The following is an 18,875-nucleotide window of genomic DNA, read 5'->3' on the forward strand; positions in this document are numbered from 1 at the left end:
GGGAATATAAAGCATGTTCCTGCAGCATCCTGCTGTATTTGGGGTTCTGTTAGGTTGCCTAGAGCCTCCCACCAGAGATATAAAAGTATTCCAGCATGAGCTGTAGAATTCTGTTCCACTGAGCCATCTGTCTTGAGCTCTGGAAGCCATGCCCAGCTCTTTGTCTCCGCCACCTGCCGTGGCTTTGTTGGACATCACAGCGCTACAGACTCAGCACACGTGGCTTGAGGGCAGAGAGCCAGCTGAGACAGCCTAATGGTTCATGATCAGACAGCACATCTACCTCATGCCAAAGGTGAATCGACGGAATTGTTACACCAACCATGGCAAATATCTCGTTTTCATGTCTGTCACTGCTCCACTGGCAAAGCCACGGGCTGCTGACTTTGCACTGTTCCTAAGCTCCTGAGGCATCACATTGTAGCTCTACCTGACCTATAGATCTATATATCGAGTTTGCCTGTTACCCATGTTTTTCTTAAGTCTTCCAAATGCTTATTCCTGTCTTTTAACCATCATTCCAATGCATCATCATTACCTTTCTTCATTTTAATATTAGCAGTTATTGACAGGAATAATTAATGTCTTCCCTCCTAGATCCAACAAAGAAGTATATGTCCCACTTTCATAAGAAAATCTTTACAATTGCTTTTCAGTTGTAAGATGCTTTTATAAGATGCTAAAAGTGCTCATTTCTCACAGGCATCCATTCCAGCTGGATCCACAATTCAGCTGTGACTCACTGGGTTGTTGATCTAACAGTATAAGAGCTGGAAGAGCTATTGCTTTTCCCAGCCTGTTGTTTAAGGGCAGGCCAACGTATAGGAAAGACTATTTAGCGGTGGGGGTAACAGCAATTTGGATCCTTCAAATAATGAAATTTGTAGCTTGCGACATGATGGGAAGTGACCCATGGAGATCCCAACAATAGCATTATTCTGCTAGTTACCTCTAGCTCAGCACTGGCCCTAATACATAGGTCCTGCACAGCACCTCTGGTATTCTCCTCATGTGCTCTACCACACCGCAGTATGGAGCTTCTTGCTTCGTCTTCTTCCAGGCTGCAGGTCAGGGGACAGCATTCACAGGATGTTTCTCTCTGGGGCCAACAGTGTGAAGTCCTATACAATTGTTTTTATTAATACCAGCTACTATTTCATAGCTGCTTTCTGGCTGGAGCATGACTCTTCTCACCTTCAGAGAGACAGCCAGTTCTGCTGCAGTTGTCTTAAACCGCCCCCATGCTGACCTCTGCCTACAGACCCAGCTCTTCCACTCTTGTACTGGGTTTGTGTTCGGGTATCCTATTCTTAGTGCTTTTTTCCTCCTTTCACTCTCTTCATTCACAGATTTCTGCATGCGCTTATTAGGCCTTAAATCTCACACCGTTAACGTTTAGCATGCCTCACTGGGCCGACACTGTGTATTCTGGCCCACAGCAGGAGCCTGTACCCACACTGACAGAGCCCCTTCCAGGAGCACCGCAAGGACAAACCTCGCAAAGTGCATCCACAGGGCCACCTCCCTGACCCCCTCACAGACTGCACCCGGCAGCCCGTCGCCTGCTCCGCCTGCACCGCCGAGGGAGCCGCGGGCCCCGCCGGACAGCCCCGCGCCCGCCTCGAACCTCCGGCCAAGGAGCGACTACCGGCTCCACGCGCGGCCGCGGCGGCGGGGCAAAGGGGAGGCCACAGCAGCGGAGCCCGCTATAGCGGTGGGGCTAAGGGGAGGCCGCAGCGGCGGAGCTCGCTATAGCCCCTGCGCTGAGGGGAGGGTGACGCCCCACACTTTGGACCCTCCTCGCTTCCCGTCCGCCTGAGGGGAGCGACCGGCGGAGAGCCGCAGCCTCTCCCGGAGGAGGCGGTGGCGGGACGCGAACACTGAGGCAGGCGAGCTGCTTCCTCCTCCTCCTCCTCCTCACAAGATGGCGGCAGACTCCGCGGAGCAGTTCTGTGTGGCCGAGGAGCGGAGCGGCCACTGCGCCGTGGTGGACGGGAACTTTCTCTATGTGTGGGGGGGATACGTGGTAAGGCAGGAGGCGGCCGGAGGGCGCTGGGGCGAGGACGAGCGGCGGGGGAGGGGGGGGGGAGGGAAGCTGCGCAGCGGGGCGGCACGCCGCCGCATGGGGGGAGCCGGGCTGAGGAGCCCCGGGGTGGGGGGAAACGGAGCGGAGCGGACTCCCCCGCCGCCCCACCTTGCCCCGCGTCGCCCCCAGCCACCCCCTCAGCCGGCGTAGCCCCTCGGCGGGCCGGGAGCGGAGCGCTGTTTGCCTCAGCGCGGGCGCTGATTGGCTGTCGGGATAGCGCAGCGGCTGTTTTAAATGGCGGCGGCGGCGCCGCCACCGGCGGCCCATGTCGGGAGAGGGGCGCGGGCAGGACGAAGGGGGTTTCTCTCAGTGTTCTCCGCGCATCTGTTTGTCCCCTTTTTCCAAGCACAGGGTGCCCCTGACCGGCGCCCATAGCTGCCTGCTCCTCCGTTTTCAGCTGCCCCCATCACGGAACACGTGTGGGGAAGGGCTGGTGGAGCCGGTTTGCTTCCCCTACAAGTCCTACAGACTTGTGGTTCCTCTGTGCTCTGGGAGTGCTGCTCTCGTCTCCCTTCCTTTGTGGGGTGACGGCTATAATTTGTAGCTGTGTTTTTTCCACTGAGTAATTCGTGTTCTTGTTCCCGAGTCCCTGCATTTTTTACTTATTAGTAGTTGTAAGTTTATGTGCAGTGCGTTTTGCTCCCTCAGGAAGCAGTTCTGTCACTTCAAAAACAAGCTGGTTGGTTTTTTTTTAAATCGAAAGATCAGTACCAGTTCTGGCTTAAGTAAATCCTTGTGACTCTTAGCTCTGGATGAATGCTGTCCAAAAGAGAACTATGAATCATACACTGTTATATACAGCCAGTTCGTTTTATCCCCAGTGTCTGCATGTTCGCCTTAAAACGTGGACAGTGTTTGTGCTTGATATTATTCCTGGTCTTGCTCAGGTCAAAAATATGTTTCTATTAACATTTTCAGTTATCTATGTATGTTTTTCATAGGCTAAGGTAAACTTTCAAATGTGCAAAGCTTGTCCTTTTGAACTCAAGCAAAGAATTCTAGTTGGGGGCTCCTGGATTTAAACTTTAAAATAGATTTTAAGTTATGAATGTGTGCCATAGCAGAGGGAAGGACGTGTCTAGAGCTCTCGGGTACTAGTGGCTTAGTTGTCTCTTCCTGAAGTGTATTATAGTTTAGCTTCTGGAAATCGGAATGTTCCATTGTTTTAAAACTAAAAACGTTGGACTTAAAGATAGGCTAGAGCTGGGCAGCTTGTGGAATTTGAAGAGTTGCTCTGCTCCTGAGCTTGATATTCATTTCACCTGAAAAGGGTTGTGCTGCCGGTGACTACTGGTATACTGAAAATACAAACAGATACTACTGTTGTGCTGAAATACAAACCCTCAGCCGTGGTAGGAAGCAGGGCAGCAGGGTTTTGCTGTCTGGGTCACGCTGGCACGCCTTCTCTAGCCTATTGCATGGCCAGGCTTGCTCAATACTGAGCTGTAATGAAATGGAGGAACCTTCAGGAGCCTGTCAACTGTTCCCACAGCTTTTCTTCCCTTTGGGGGTCTTTGGTAGGTAGTGTTTCTTGTGACTGCAAGTCATTGTAGGGATTTGAATGCATATTTTGTAGCGTCAAGAAGTTAGCCACCTTCAGAATAAGCATATATTTAAGTAAAGTGAGCCATCTGTGATGTACAGGAAGATTTATTGTCCTTTTCTGGCTTTCAGATCCATAATACTCTGTATAACTAACACCTAAATCACTGGTAATACTTGGTAGTTCTCTGTGCTTTAGTCGTTAGAAAAGAAGGTTGGACTGGCTAGCACGGTGTTTTCAAAAGTTTTCTAATAAGGGATCCTGGGTTCACGGCACAGTCAAAACGGACAATATGTGTTAGGTTTAGCAGATAAACTTTGCAAACGTTTTTAGCAGTTTTACGTATTTGTGGAGAGTATTGTGAAAATCATTGTTATTCTGTAAAGAGCACTTTACACAGGTAAATCATTTTATGTTTTTACATGTTGATGGTGGACTACTGCCCAGCTAACTTATTTTTGGCATCGGTGTATTTGTTCAGAGCTGGTTCTGTAGCAAATGCTCAGCCTCTGAGCACTGATGTACTTAGATTAAATTGAGCAGACTTTTGCACTTTGTGAAAGCTGCGAGCTGCGTGTACCAGCAGAGCCTACCTTACGAAAGGTGCCTGGCAGGATAAACTGTACCAAACTTAGTGCGTAATGCCTGATTGGCAACTTTCAAGCTGAGAAGGTAATAATAAAGTATCATTTAAAGGCAAGTAATCAATATCAGTAATGAAATTGTTAATAATTAAATTTCAGGTTTGTATCTAACACCTTTTCCTCACATTCATTTAATTTTGATCTACTTTATTTTCTTTTTTTTTAATTTACTGACTCTGGCTGCTTGTTCCCTCACTGTCTTTCATTTCTTTCTAATGCCAAGATAATAATTAATGGTGTAGTTGTTACCCAGCCTGAGTGCTGCAATTGCATTCTTTTGGGCTTCCTGCTCCTGTTTGTTGTTCTTCCTCATCATTATTTCCCAAATTACTTTCTTTCTTTCTCACATGGCCTCTGTTTGGGAGTCTTCATAGATCTGTTTTCCACAGAGGAATTAATTTTCTCCTTCATGTTATGGCGCAGGCTAAGCTCTTTTATATTTGACGTTTTGTTCTTTCAAGTCTTTCCTTCAGCCACTGCAAGTAACTGTTCTTCTTGTGCTTTTTCAGTTACACTTTTCTCTATGTTTTTACATTATGCCAGGAGTTGCCTCCTAATTAAAAGTATCTCCCAAAACAAAAGATAACGAGTTTTAGTTCAGGAGCTTCAAATTTGGTCTGGTTTATGTTGTTACACGTCTTTCTTGGCAAAACATTAAGTTGGTAAATCTGTGCCTTTAATGAGTGGGCCTGAGGAATTAAGTTCCTTATTTTTAAAATGAGTACTTCTTTTTAACTTTCTGTTTAGTTGTTGAGTTCTTTACCCATCTACACAGCATGGCAAGGTCTCAGTTTCTGGAAAAGATAAAAAGGGGTTATGGAATGAGGAAGAAAATCCTTCATGTGAAGGAGAACTCTACTCCCCCCCACCAAAGATGCAAAAAGCTCCACAGAACAGCATTAATACTTTTATGTTCTATATTTGGAGGTATGAAGGCTAACAGTACAGAAAAATTTGCTCAGAGTGATCACATCAGTAGCTGAAAAAATATTTCCTTGAGTAACAGCATTTTAATAGAGGAGGGAATAATCTTTGATAGTCTCTCAAGAGTTTTTAATTTATTTTTTTTTAAATCCATGGTCATGTTGTGATACTTGTTGTTAGCAGTTGTGGATGCTTCCCAATGACTGAATTGTTCACCTATGCTATTTTCGTATTTTTATAAATTGGCTATTGAACTATATTCATAATGCTTTTTGAGTATTGAAACACTTCTCTCCCTTCCTTTGATACACCAAAGTTTTTTTTATAATCTTCACACCTTAAAATGAGTGATTAAAGATGCTATTACCAATCAACAAAGCCCAAAGACACCAGGAAATGCCTAGCACAGTATTTTTACTAGCTTCAAAAAATGAAAAACATCTTTTTTTATCTTCTAGTATAAAATGTAAAGTATTAGCGTTATTGAGCTGCCTGTTAAAAATTGTAATGATCAGGGCAATAATGCTGGGGTATGACTTGTGCTTTGGTAGATTATCTCCTTAAGATTATTCTGTGTTGCTAAGTAACATGATTTGGTATTTCATCTTAAAACTTACGGTGTATAATGCATAATTGATTTAACACTTGCAAATTTTTTTTTGTTTTAGTCAATTGAAGAAAATGAAGTGTATCTGCCTAATGATGAGCTTTGGATCTATGAAATGGATAGCGGGTTATGGTAAGCTGCATAATTTATATTTAATTAATATATAAAGTTGATCTTTGCATAATTTACAATTAGCTGTGGTGAAAAGACTTCAGTTACATGAGTTATTGGTCATACTTCCTGGAGTTTAAATAGCAGATGTTTAAAGACTGAAGAACAGACATATGTACTTGCAAAATAACTCTAGGAAACACGTTACTTCGTTAAATATAATTGTGGTTTTTTCAAGAGGATATTTGAAATGGTCAGCTTAAGGCTCTGTTGTTAAAACAGATGTATTTTATTTGGGCATTTATTTTGGCTTAGTTCTCCATACATTAACTTTTATGTTAAAAGGAATATTTAAACACTGGATATTTGGGTTCTTGATCTGTTTTCAATTATATATTTTTTGCTATTACTTAATTGTGTTCTCAGTGTATTTGCATAACTAACTCATAGCTAACCAGATCTTGCACATTATTAGCAATTTAATCTTTACATTTTATATTAATTGTGTTTACATACCGTATGTGGGGAGAGATAATAATGGCTCTTTTTAAAGTTTTCCAGTGGTTTCTATTACAATAATTGCGTTCACTCTGGTAAAGTAGTATCCATTTGGGCTTATATGTGTTTTCTGCCAGCTGTATTTCTAGTCTCCCACTTATTCATGTATTTCTTGCATACTCATATTCAAAGCAACAATTTGGAGGGAAAAGGGGAGGAGGGCTAGATTAGGAAGATGTCTTACAGTTCGTGTGAAGTTCCACATCTGTGTGGTCAAGTCACTGACTTTGAAAACAACCGTTTGCATACCGTTAGCTGTGAAGTTCTAGCAAGTCTTTTTTTATTTTTTTTAAGACTGTACCCTCCCTGAGACTGTGGTTTGCTGTCTGTTTCTTTTGGTGAAAGGGTTGTCTAAAGCAACCTCATACTCTCTCTTGGTTCTCACTCCGATGTCCCTATATCAGTTGTACTGGTCCAGCTGTTTATATGGTCACATGGGAAATTGGATCAGGAAAGTGATTTGGGTTAAATATAACTTTTTTTTTTTTCCCCCCGGGTTATTTTTAACCTGTATCCATTCTTGATCTCATTCAGTTTACAGCACAAACAGTTGCACACATACAACTGAGTGCACCGCATGACACAGATACAAGCAGGAATGAGAGAGCGAGAGCAGAGAAGGGGAAGGTGGGCTGGCCGGTGGCAATGCTGGTGCCGGAAGAAAGGCGTTTGGAAGCAGTGCCCTAAGTAGCTGTTAGTGAGCACCATTTTCCATAGGGACGGGCTACACACGCATCGTTCACATCTGGTGATTACGCATAAAAATCTTTTCCTTTTAATGGCTGCCTCTGGTTCTTTTAGGTTGAGTTAAGGTCAACCATCAGAACCCAAAGCTGTAAGAATCCTTTTCTTCTGTATAGCCACCAGGGATAAAAGATGAAGGTGTTTGATCTAGATGCGGATGTATCGAAGAAGGGAATGAATGGAAGTGACTGGGTCAACAAGTGTGGTGATACTAGACTTAGTAGAGAGAAAAAGTGGAATCAGGCTTTGATGGTGGGAGACCATGACTGTGGAGGGAGATTGGGCTAAGGACCCAGCTGGAAGGCACAGAGTCAAGTCAGGTGGAGAGCTGAGAACAATGAACGGGAACTGCAGGGGAAGGAAGCTTCAACCAGAAACCGTGGGGTGAAAGCAGATGAGATGTCGGCAGCAAAGCTGGGGCAAGGAGTTGGAGTGCCAGCACAGAGAGACTGGGATTTGGCTGCTAAATCTACAGAGACTGAAGGTGTGGCAACAAGGTGGAAATCCTCAACAAATTGCACGTCCTCTGTGCGTGGACATGTGAGAGGGAGATGCAGGTCCCTATCTTCTGTAGAAAATTGAGATCCTAGGAGAGCTGTTTTCGATGTGGAGTAATGATTCTAAGCCCAGTCTTGACCTAATGCTTGGCCTTATGAGTTCGGCAGAAGTTGAGTCTCGTCAGATAGTTGTATAGTGCTTAGGAGTGTCTGATGGTACAATTTGCATCACAGGAAGTTACTGGTTTGTCAGTGGGACCAGCAAGGAACAGGTTAGGAACTGCTGCTGGTGAAGAACAGAGAATTCATTGCTAAAATTGGCATTATTGTAGATTTTTTTTATTATGCTAAATACAGTGCAAAATGCAGTTTTAGGAGATTGGGTACCAAAAGTAGTGAGTACTTCTGACCTTTATTTCTACTTCTGCCTCAGTTTTCCATTTGTAAAATAACAGCGATACCATGTTCTCATCTCAGGAGTTCTTGGAGTTAATAGTATTTCCATATTTTGAATAATGAATGTTTCAGCTCTACTAATGCTCTTTTAATATGGGCTTCACCTTCAGAAAAATTGAGATGCTTCATAAACATATGCACAATATTCACATGAAAGTCCTTTTACACCACAGGACCCTGACTTCATGTATCAGCTATAGTTTGTAGTGCTAGTTATAGCCAAAACATTGCAACTGTATTTTTAGGTTTAAGTATAAAAATTAATACATCTGTTTTGGGTTTGTTAATTTTAGCAGGTTTGAAAGCAGCATTATAAGACTTAACGTATGTGCTAAATTGCAGGACAATGCACCTAATGGAAGGAGAGTTACCTACCTCCATGTCAGGAAGCTGTGGGGCAAGCATTAATGGGAAGCTGTACATTTTTGGTGGATTTGATGATAAAGGATACAGTAATCGGGTATTGTATTCTTTTCTTTCATAACATACTGTGTTTGAATGAATAATAATGCTGACCTTACTGTTTTGTCTGGTGTACTTTGCATTTAAATTAGAGAAATTCAAGGAAAAGCTTTATTTTTGTAGAAAAAGTGTACTTTTAAACTGACAAAAACCTAGTGTGGGGGTTTTTTTGATATTCAACTCCATATATTTTTCTGGGACTTTTCACTGACATAGCTTCAGAATGAGACCCATTACATAAAACTTTGTGAATTTATTTCTGAAAACTGCCAGTGCTTTCCCAATTGCCTTTTTTTTTTTTTTTTTCCAAATATGCTGGCAGCCATAATTGAAACTGATCTCAGAATATCACTTTTATTTTTGCTCTTTGATAGTGATTACCATTCTTACATAATCAAGTAATAATTAAAGTTAAAATACAGCTACGAGTTTTCCTTGTAACTGAAGTCTGGAGTAGCAAAGTAGAGGAAGTGAGCTGTTTTATTATTTAGTGTAAATGAAGTCAGAGTTCAGTCCCAACTAGAAAATAACTGAAATGGAGCCTGTAATCAGATATCAGTTTAGTACCCTGTTCACAAGCCTTGCTGATTTTTGTGCAGTTACTGAGTTAGGTTAGGCAGAACTACTGACTGTTCTGCCACTAGAATTGAACGGAGAGCTGTTTGTCTTGCAGAAGTTTTTTGCAAGGCTTCAGTTGACTCTGGAAGGAGCAGGATATTAGTGTTCTGGTCTGGCTGAGTGAAGGAAGGAAACTGCTAATTCTCATGCTTTTTATGTTCTTGTATATCAGATTCTTCCTATATATTGCTACATATTGTGAACTTCACCGTTAGTTCCTTCTTTTTAAAAAATTTTTCTTAAGGAATTAGTGTATTCTGGGGGTGGTGGGCTGTTTCTGGCTGGTGATTTGTACTGGATTCTTTGACATCATTTATACTGAAAATGTCATTTTTTTCTTTTAAGCTGTATTATGTTAATTTGCGAACAAAAAATGGAGCCTATAGGTGGAAAAAAATTACAAATTTTAAAGGTCAACCTCCTACACCACGTGACAAGCTTTCCTGCTGGGTGTATAAGGACAGGTAACACATTAAGAATATTTAATACGTGTTAATTGCAGAGAAGTAGTACTATAAAGTGAAGAGAACACAGGTTTGGGATTCATGAAACTCTAATTCTTAGCTTGACTTGCTAAGGGATTTTGTGTAACTCTCCTAACAGCTTTTTACCAGAGTTTTCTCACATGTGAGCTGAATAAATGGTAAGTATAAACCCACTTTAGGAGAGGGTTGGGAAATTTAGTGAAAGTTTCTGGAATGCCTTTGAGACTCTAGATGAAAATTATTATGCAAATACTACTTATAGTTTTAATTTTAACACGTTAAAAAATCAGTATAAAAATGAATTTTTCTTTTTTACACTACGTAAGCATTAAATTGTTACCTGCAATAAAATATATTTAGTATATTTGCAAGGATTTTAATAGCTTACAAATGCTGACAGTTGCAAAGGCATTTCAACGAGTATCTTTATTTTCTAAGAACCAAGTCAGCCTAGATATTTGTGTGGTAAAACTTACTAAGTGTACTTAGAAAAATTACTTAGCTAAAAATAAGTAGTTCAGATTTTGTGTTTATTATGGAAAGTGTCTGGATATTGTGGCGTATGTTGTCACAAGAAAGTGACATGTCAGGGATTTGTTATACAAGTTATCGTAAACAAGTAAGAATATGATACACAGTGAACACTGTATATCAGTGAATATATGAATACATAGAATTCATATATCAGTGAATATATGAATACATAGAATGTAAATGATTTATCTGTTTCTGGACTCCACATTTAAAGAGGTTTTGCATAAACTGTATAGTGCCTCTCAGTGCTGTATCTTGGTTTTGTAATTCTAGTTTAACTGCAAGATATAATTACATATATTTGAACAACTTCTTTGTAGCTGTTAATACAAGATGATTCAAAACTAAATTAATCCAGAGTATCATGTAACTGAGAAAATTACTTATTTTAGGTGGCAGAGTGTAACCTTTTCGTATAACAAAGCTATTCAGGGACAAGCTATGCACCTTTTCAGACGTATACCTTAAAATTTCACAAGATGTGAATTTGCAGATCAGGATGTCTTGGTGTATTGCACAATGCTTTCAGTAACTCTGTTTCCCTAGGAATGTCAGTCTGGAATGACCTTCACCATCCCATCATTTCCTAAATTGCCTTCTCCCAAGATCACTAACAACTATACCAAATATCCTCAAATGTTGAAGTTAAACAAAACTTTAGGAACCATTACTTATGGATGGCCATTTCATGGGTGGAATATTAGGCTGGGAGGTGTGTAACAATACTTGCAATGCCATACGTTCAGTAGTGCTTAGTTGAAAGAATCTCTTTATAAGCTAGAGGAAGACTTTGTGGGTCACAGGCAGTCTGTGGGCTGAACCTTGGGAACGTTTGTTGTGAAAAGATGTCTACAGAAGGCTAAAAAATATAGCAGGAGCATAGGAATTTCAGTAGAATAGGGTAGGAATTCTGGCAGAAGCGTCTTGTGTATTACATGTTATTTTGAGACTCGTTTCTGAAAATGTGGCTGTGATGAGCTTGTGGATGGAGGAATCACGAATAGGGACTTTGAGGTATCTTGAACCTCCTTCCTTGCTTCTGCGGATTTCTGTCAGGCTTGTGGAGGAGTGTAACAATATTACCATCATCTTCGTAAGGTTTTCTGTGTAATTAGGTGCAATATGAAATATTTTCATTTGTTTATATTAATAGTACAGTAGGCAATCCAAAATTTGAAATTAATTATTACAGCTTATTCGTTTGAATGTTATTTACAAAACAGATAACTGAACTTATTTTTTGTTGTTACTCTTTTAGGCTAATTTATTTTGGTGGCTATGGCTGTAGGAAGCATAACGAACTGAGTGATTGTTTTGATGTCCATGATGCATTTTGGGTAAGAGATTTGTCACAATTCAGAGTGATTTGTCCTTTCTAATTGTCAAAACATGATCTTTTATACTATACTCAGTAAGTATGAAAATCTGTCTGATTTTTCTTTTATTTGTAGCATCAGCAGAAATGCAAATTAGAATCTTCTACTTAGATTTGGAATTTCAGATACGTCAGGTTGGGAGCAGTGGGTCTTCAGTGTATTCCAAGTACCCAGTACTAGGCTTTGAGTGCAATGAAACAAAATGCTGTCAAAGCAGGAACAAAGGCAGTATTTTAAATATGAAACTCGCAGGAAATTTTAGAATTTATTTCCTTGAAGTAATGATAGAGAATTTATACTTCACACGTCTAACTGACAAATACTTTCAGTTAATTTCTTTAATTTGTTATCCAGAGTAAATGCCGTTACTTTAAGATGCCTGCATTACCTAGTGTCCTATAATGATTTCTTCCAGCTAATAGAAAGGAGGAGACTGATTAGAGTATTTAATGACAGGAATTAAGAAGAAATAGATATGTATTTAAGGGAGTATAGATCCTTACTTCAAATGCTAAATACTGACTTACAGAAATGTATTACTTTGTACAATCTATTTATTTCTCAGTATATTCCACTCAGAAGGTAGAATTTGTCTACTGCAGTGACTGATGTTGGAGCCCAAAGCCCATTTTCAAAAGTGTCATCAGCCCTAACATTCCTGAATGCTGTTGACCTTCAACTAGACCTGAGCTGCTGCATCATTATTAAAAATATTAACATATGTTTTTTTCAATAAAATTCCGTATTTTAGTTTACTTTATGTTTTGTTAGTTCACTTCTGGGTTTCTATCCTTTAATAAGCACAAAGATTTTTAAAAATAATTTTATTCTATTTTATTTTTTAACTTCTTTTTTAGGAAGGACAGATATTCTGGGGATGGCATAATGATGTTCATGTTTTTGATACAACCACACAAACTTGGTCTCAACCAGCAATTAGAGTGAGTGTTTTTTAGTCTTGTCTTTTGACACAATTGTGATTTTACTGCATTTTGAATAGTTATTGTACTCTAGAAATTGATGTTGGGAAAAGTAATTTGAATATGCTTAGTATTGCTCAGGCTTATAACATTAAACAGGAGGCTACTCAATGCATCTGAAATGTAGAAAACTTGAAACTGATATGAATTTTTTTTTCCCGGAGGATGTTATTAGACTGATGATTTTTCTATAATGTGATTCTGATGCAAAAAAAAAACATTGTAAGCTTCAGAGAGGTATTAGAAAGAAGATGATACAGTATTCTGTATCTAGGGGATAATTCTGGGATAAAGCTTTGTATTCAAGCTTTAAGACAACTGTTGGGAATATAAAATATACTGGCAGTATAATAAAATCCAGTAATTTTATGGATATTTCCAGCTTCATTACTGGAAAGACAAAGCACTGGAATACTCCAGAAAACCATTTAGTAGGAATATCAGGGTGATGCTGAGGAACGGAGTGTGGAGGTGTTTTGGTGGCTCCTCACAAAGCAAGTTTGGGTCCTGCAGAATGGGTTATGGAGGTGATACTGACATTGGGTGTCTTTGTAGGCCCTGCCAGGGCTTTGGGTATGAAACGGTTTCGTGGCTGGAGCACAGCCATTAACCTGGGCCAGCTCTGAATTCATCCTGTGTCGCACCTAGCAAAGGCCGCCTGGAACGAAGCGAAGGTCTTCGGGGGAGCATGTGGTAGAAACACATGAATGGTTTTAATGGTGCCAAACCGAGGCTAACGAACCTCGTTTATCTGAACTGTTTTGATGTGAAGCCGTTTGGTTGACTGTGTCTGTGTATAACCAATCTGCAGTGTGGATAACCTGTCACAGATAACTGAGTTGACCACGTGAGAGATTAAGGTCTGCCTGGGGATTTCTGATGGTAAAGCTGATGGTCCTTCCTTTCCCCCCTTTCGTAAAGCTGATGGTCAGTGTGAAGGATGGTATATCGGGCTGAAAAAACAACAGTGGTCTTGAAATCTAGTCTCTTGATTCGCTATTCAGCTTTTACAGACTTGAAGGCAAGGGGAGAAGTAATAAACTCGCTGTATGCTAGTTTAGGTCATCAGGTTTTCTTTGTGAAGTAAAGATCCCTGCTTAGTATGCAAGGGTTATACTCAAACTCATTAGTTTGAGCATTGTGTATATGGAGTTGCTGTATTCCCTTCAAGAGTTAATGTTAAATCTTTTGAACAAGTATCTCCCAGTCATGCTATATTGTTAGAATAAACAGGTCAGGTATTCTTCAGCAAATACGTTATTTTAAGTCTTCCAAAGGAGCATGTATACTTACTTTCCCGGTAAAATAGTAATGCACACATTTCTATTTATTGATATTAATATGATAGTATACTATAAAGGTTCATAAAATCCTGGTGAGTTTACATAAGAACTCAGAAGTTTATTGTAATGCGTGTTTGGCACTATTTTATGGACTTTATAGGATGTTCTAAAATTCCTGTAAAACTAAACACAAAAAATTAAATTACCATTGAAAAGTAAAAGCCAATTTTGCTATCTTTATTTCTGATTTACACAAGAAATACTTTTTGGCATGTGGCTATTGGATGTAATATCAAATTTTAAGATCTGATTTCCAGAGATTTTTGTACCAGTGATGGTTTGCACTTTGGAAGAATAAAGCTGCACAGGACATACTAACGATAACTGATGTGTTACTGTAATTTTCTGCTTGGGGATTAAAGATAAATTAATTGAATTTCACTTAAGTAAAGCAATGATAAATCAGACCGACAGGTAATACATTAAACATTAGCTACTGAGGGAACTCAATTAAAGCTGTCCTTGGCAAATATGTGTATCTTCTAATGTCTGTGGAGTCTTGGACATGACTACAAATTATTTCCTTTTAAAGTTGCAGTTCTGTCAGCATACTGATGCGTATTGGCCATACTTTTGCAATCTCTGTGTTACTGACTTGCCAATATCCTTGGCTGGCACTTTGATGATGTTCTGAAGGATCTTATTTTGTTTCTTTCAGGGTGGAGATCCACCTCAGCCTCGAGCAGCTCATACCTGTGCTGTGCTGGGAAATAAAGGTTACATCTTTGGAGGACGAGTGCTGGTTAGTGTTTAAAATTAAAACATTTTATTGGCAGTAATATTATTTTCTTGGCAGTTTTTCTTTTTTTATAGCAACGTATTTTTGTAGTAGAAAAAAGTCCAAAATGTCTTCAGTCTAACCCGTATGTTAGGGGCGTTGAATCCAGGATGTTTCTTTTCTGTAGTAAATGCAAATGTTTATAGATGAACAAAAATAGTTGATGTGTGCATAACCTCTGTAGGAGACGGTTCTTTGAGAATGGAGCAAAAGCAAGCCTGATGATAGACCAGGTTTAAATAAATGATGAGATGCTAGCATTTGGTACTTGCTACAGCTTAGCAGATTTATACATCAAACCTGCTGGCTTTTTTTCCCTTTTTCACTTAATGAAATGCTAGAAAGTAGTAAATATAACTGGGATTTTAGCTTGTGCTTTCCTCCCCTCACTAAAGAAAGAGGAAATGTGTAAGAACAGTCAGTTAACATATCTCTCATACCCTGATGTTTACCTTCTGGGAAAGTGAAGTTTAGAATAGCTGTTGGGATACAGTATTTTATATTTACAGTTGCAACATGTGGTTCTGAATAGTAGGAAATAACAGATTTCAGTTGGCTTTGTAATTTAAACTTCTGTCATTTTTACACATAAGTGACTGAAATACAGATGTCTGGAAGAGCAGCATGTGATTATAATGTATGGATACAAAGGCATTAGTCTTCGTACATTCAAGCTGGTACAGGATGCTGCAGCAGATTATCTGATAGCACAGGCCACTGCAAGCACAGGTCATTCCAGTCCTGTTAAGCCTCTCCTCTGCTCTCTGAATGTCAGTTTTGCAGTCTCAGTCTTTACTTTTAGCATGCTCTGTGCCCTTGGCACAGAGTATGTGAAGCACACCGCAGAGATCGCTGTTAACAGCTTTATTCTATGCATACAATATAAGCTCTTTACTGCAAGAGCAAGGCTTGTATTTGCTTTCTTGACAGTTGATCTAAGACTGTACCATTTAATACACTGTGGGAGGATCTTAAATCTATTGTCCCTTAGGTAATAGTCAAAGGCAGCGTAAGAACTCTCTGTATAGGATGTAACCAGTGCATATTTAAATCAAGGCTAGATTCTTGCTATATAATCTTAACTCTTCCTAGCAATTTTTAACTTAAAAAACCAAAAAAACCCAAAACAAGACAAAAACCCCACAAAAAAACCCCAAAAACTCCAAACAAAACCAAACCGAAAAAACCCAAACTCTTATAGGCATTATCGCCCTGGTTGTCTGTACCTAATAAACTTGAAGCCACCATTGGTAAGCAAGGAGATCTTAAAACCTCTCAGCAACACACTTAATTTTTCTAGTACTACTCAGAGGAGATCTTCTTTTCAGTTTTTTTCTGCTGAAGCATTAATGTAAGCATTTAAGCCTGGCGCAGCAAGCCAATAAAAAAAGAAAACATATTCCTGTCTTATGTCTGATAATAAGCATGGTAGTAGGTAGTCTTAACTAATGCAGGCTCCCCTATCGTTTGTAAATTTTTTGCAAGGATAATTTCTTTATGGGCTGGAAAGCGTACCAATGCTTTTTAGAACTGTTGCAAAAGCATAGGGAAGATAATATTTTTCAAGGTCTCTGTATGAGCTGGAGTTTATCAAGAATGTGAGAAACAGATTCTGTAAGGCAAGTAAAAAAACCTCCTAATTTAAGTTACTGTGTATTCTTCCTTTTTTTTTTAAGTGTTTAGCTCTTTTTAGCTACAGCTAATATAAAGCCTTTAATCATATTCGGCTAAAGGATGGACTTGATGCTTTCTATCTCTACTACTATAAAAAGTAACAATGAAAAAGCTTTTGAAAGCCCTCGGTGCTGTGTTTCTATAGTTTTGTTTTATGAAAGAGAAGGAATTAAATGTTGATTGGAAATGCCCTACAATGAACATGTGCCAACTTCATCCTGGAAAGCTGCCATAACCTAAAGTTATGTATTCTCAAGTACTTGCAAGTAAAACAGTGTAAAATTGCACTTTGTTCCCTATCCCTTGTTTTCCATGCTGTAAAAGCTGTACTCTAATGCAGTGTTCTTCTCAGGGAAAGTCTACAGTTCTGTTACAAAATGGCTTACTCCTGCTTGCTCAGACAGAAACCAGACATACAGATCAAGGCAGGTTCAGAATGGCCACACAACATCCAGCCAGTTTTTCAGCTTGAATTGCCTCCCCCAGCTGCAGGAAAAGTTTTTACATAAGTACCTTTTCAGAGCAGTCAGAAAAGAAAGTAACCAAAACTGATCCTGTTTATTCTTGCCATTCTGCACTATGTGTTTCGTGGCCTTTCATACAGGCTCAGGATATCTGGAACTGTTGCTAAAGCCCCACCTCTTGACTGAGAGAGAACTGCATGCAGTAGCCTCCAGAGCTGTAGGTTCGGACAAACTTGATTTGCAAATAACTAAGGAAATAAAGGGAAATGAAAGACATTGAAAAAGTATCTACTCTTACTTGAGTCTTGTGTGTCAGGATTAGCTATGCCAGGCTAAGTGAGCCCTGTGCCTCTGCTATGGACTTGGTCTTTCATGTCTGCTGTATAAATGAAATCTTGCTAACACCAGCTGAACTGAATCCCGCTCCTCATTTAGCAAGCCTGCAGACATGAGAGGGAAAGAAACCTAGGTGTGAAGAAGTAGACATGCAGCTCAGGACCTTCTGGCCTACCATTTATTTCTGAACATTTTCCCAGCCTTCAAAGCTTTGCTCCCTCTGGCTTTGTGTTAGCAAGGGCTGTCTCTGTGTGCTGCAGAGGCCTTCACACCAGAAACAGAATGGCATTGAGCATTGTGTCCAAGCTAGTTCGGGTTGCTGTGCTGTGCCTGTTGCAACTGAACTGCTTTGTAACTCAAGCTAGGATTCTCATGCAGCCTTTGCAAGTGAAATTATTGGTAAACTGGAGCTCGCCTGTCAGTTCTCCACCGTGCTGTTGCATGATTAGATATGGCCTAAGAGGACACATCCTCTGGCTTCTATTTAACTCTGACTATTTGACTGCAGGATTCAGAAATACAAGAAGGCTCTGATCTGAAAAGGTTTTTCTCTTCCACAGGTAGCATCAGCTTCCTTAATAACCATTTGCTAAATTTCAGTGAAACCACTTGGGAACAATGTCAGAGAAGAGTGAAATTTTTGGAAAGCTATATTTAATTTTGTAGGAGAGCAGGAAGTGTAACTTTCACCTTAGTGATACTCTGTTATTGATTCACTTTCTATCCTAGAAGTAAATGGAAGGGACTTTACAAAGGTTAGGGAACATTCAGTGGGACTTGAAGAATTAATGTGAGTCATGAAACAGGAAAGGAAAGCTAAAGACATCAGAAAAACACTGCATTTCCTGACAACAGGAGTAACTCCTCCCCAAAGGATGAAGTCTTGCTTTTCTCCATAAATTAAGGAGCAAATACGGGGTTGCTCTGCTCCTCCTTCTCCTTCTAGTTCACCATAATACAAATCTTCCCAGGGAAAAGGCTCTACAAGGAACCAGAAAGGGCCAGGAAGTGTCATGAGGCTTCTCCTATTCATCTTTCTGGGAGGAAAGGGCACCTTTTTCCAAACTTGGAGCTAGAACTGGTAAAAGAAGATGATGATGGTCAAAATCAATTGTACCAGGAATCATTTGAAAACAGGCTCAGAAGTATTATGTGGACTCTGTTCCTCCAGGTAAGCCCCTGAAAAAAACAGAAATGGGAGAAAGTGGGAAGGAAGGAGAGTTAGCCCAAAAGTTGATGCAAGTCACGTGTTTGATTTACTTGGAAAGTTTTCATGTAAAGAATGATGAAGTAATAAAATAAAACAAAGTCTTTCCAGCAGCTCCTCACACATCTGATGCCTTAATGTATGCATGTTTATATTTCCTGTTATCCTTTCTGTCACTGAAGATCAGAAGAGACATTGGACCGCAGTCCTTCTCTTACAAAGATTTGAGCTGCAATAGCTGTTCGATTGTAAACCTCAGCATGGGGAGCTGCAGAGAGTTTACTGTAACAGCAGCGAGCTGTAAATATGTCTCCCTTAATGCCTTTCATCATGCTAGAAAGCTAATCCTGAGACAAAGCAGATCCTGGTTAATGTTTACTGGGCTGCAAATAAATGAACATGCCATAGATAAGTAGGATGTCTAAGGAGTTCTTGTAGCTCAAAGGGA

At 40.0% G+C, this 18,875-nt stretch overlaps 1 protein-coding gene across 1 annotated transcript in view; it reads left to right on the forward strand.

The window, feature by feature from the left end:
• Positions 1-1,924: 1,924 nt before the first annotated feature.
• The window catches only part of KLHDC1 (kelch domain containing 1), a gene marked incomplete at both ends in the record, with an annotated part of 28,683 nt that continues 11,732 nt past the window's right edge, over positions 1,925-18,875 (forward strand). The window contains 7 exons of the mRNA XM_082001052.1: positions 1,925-2,026; positions 5,866-5,936; positions 8,513-8,630; positions 9,596-9,714; positions 11,528-11,606; positions 12,503-12,586; positions 14,627-14,710. Coding sequence (XP_081857178.1) covers positions 1,925-2,026; positions 5,866-5,936; positions 8,513-8,630; positions 9,596-9,714; positions 11,528-11,606; positions 12,503-12,586; positions 14,627-14,710 — 657 coding nt within the window. The remainder of the gene's footprint in view (positions 2,027-5,865; positions 5,937-8,512; positions 8,631-9,595; positions 9,715-11,527; positions 11,607-12,502; positions 12,587-14,626; positions 14,711-18,875) is intronic.

The sequence above is a fragment of the Phaethon aethereus genome (assembly GCF_964289735.1).
Source record: "Phaethon aethereus genome assembly, chromosome: 5".
Lineage (NCBI taxonomy): Eukaryota > Metazoa > Chordata > Aves > Phaethontiformes > Phaethontidae > Phaethon > Phaethon aethereus.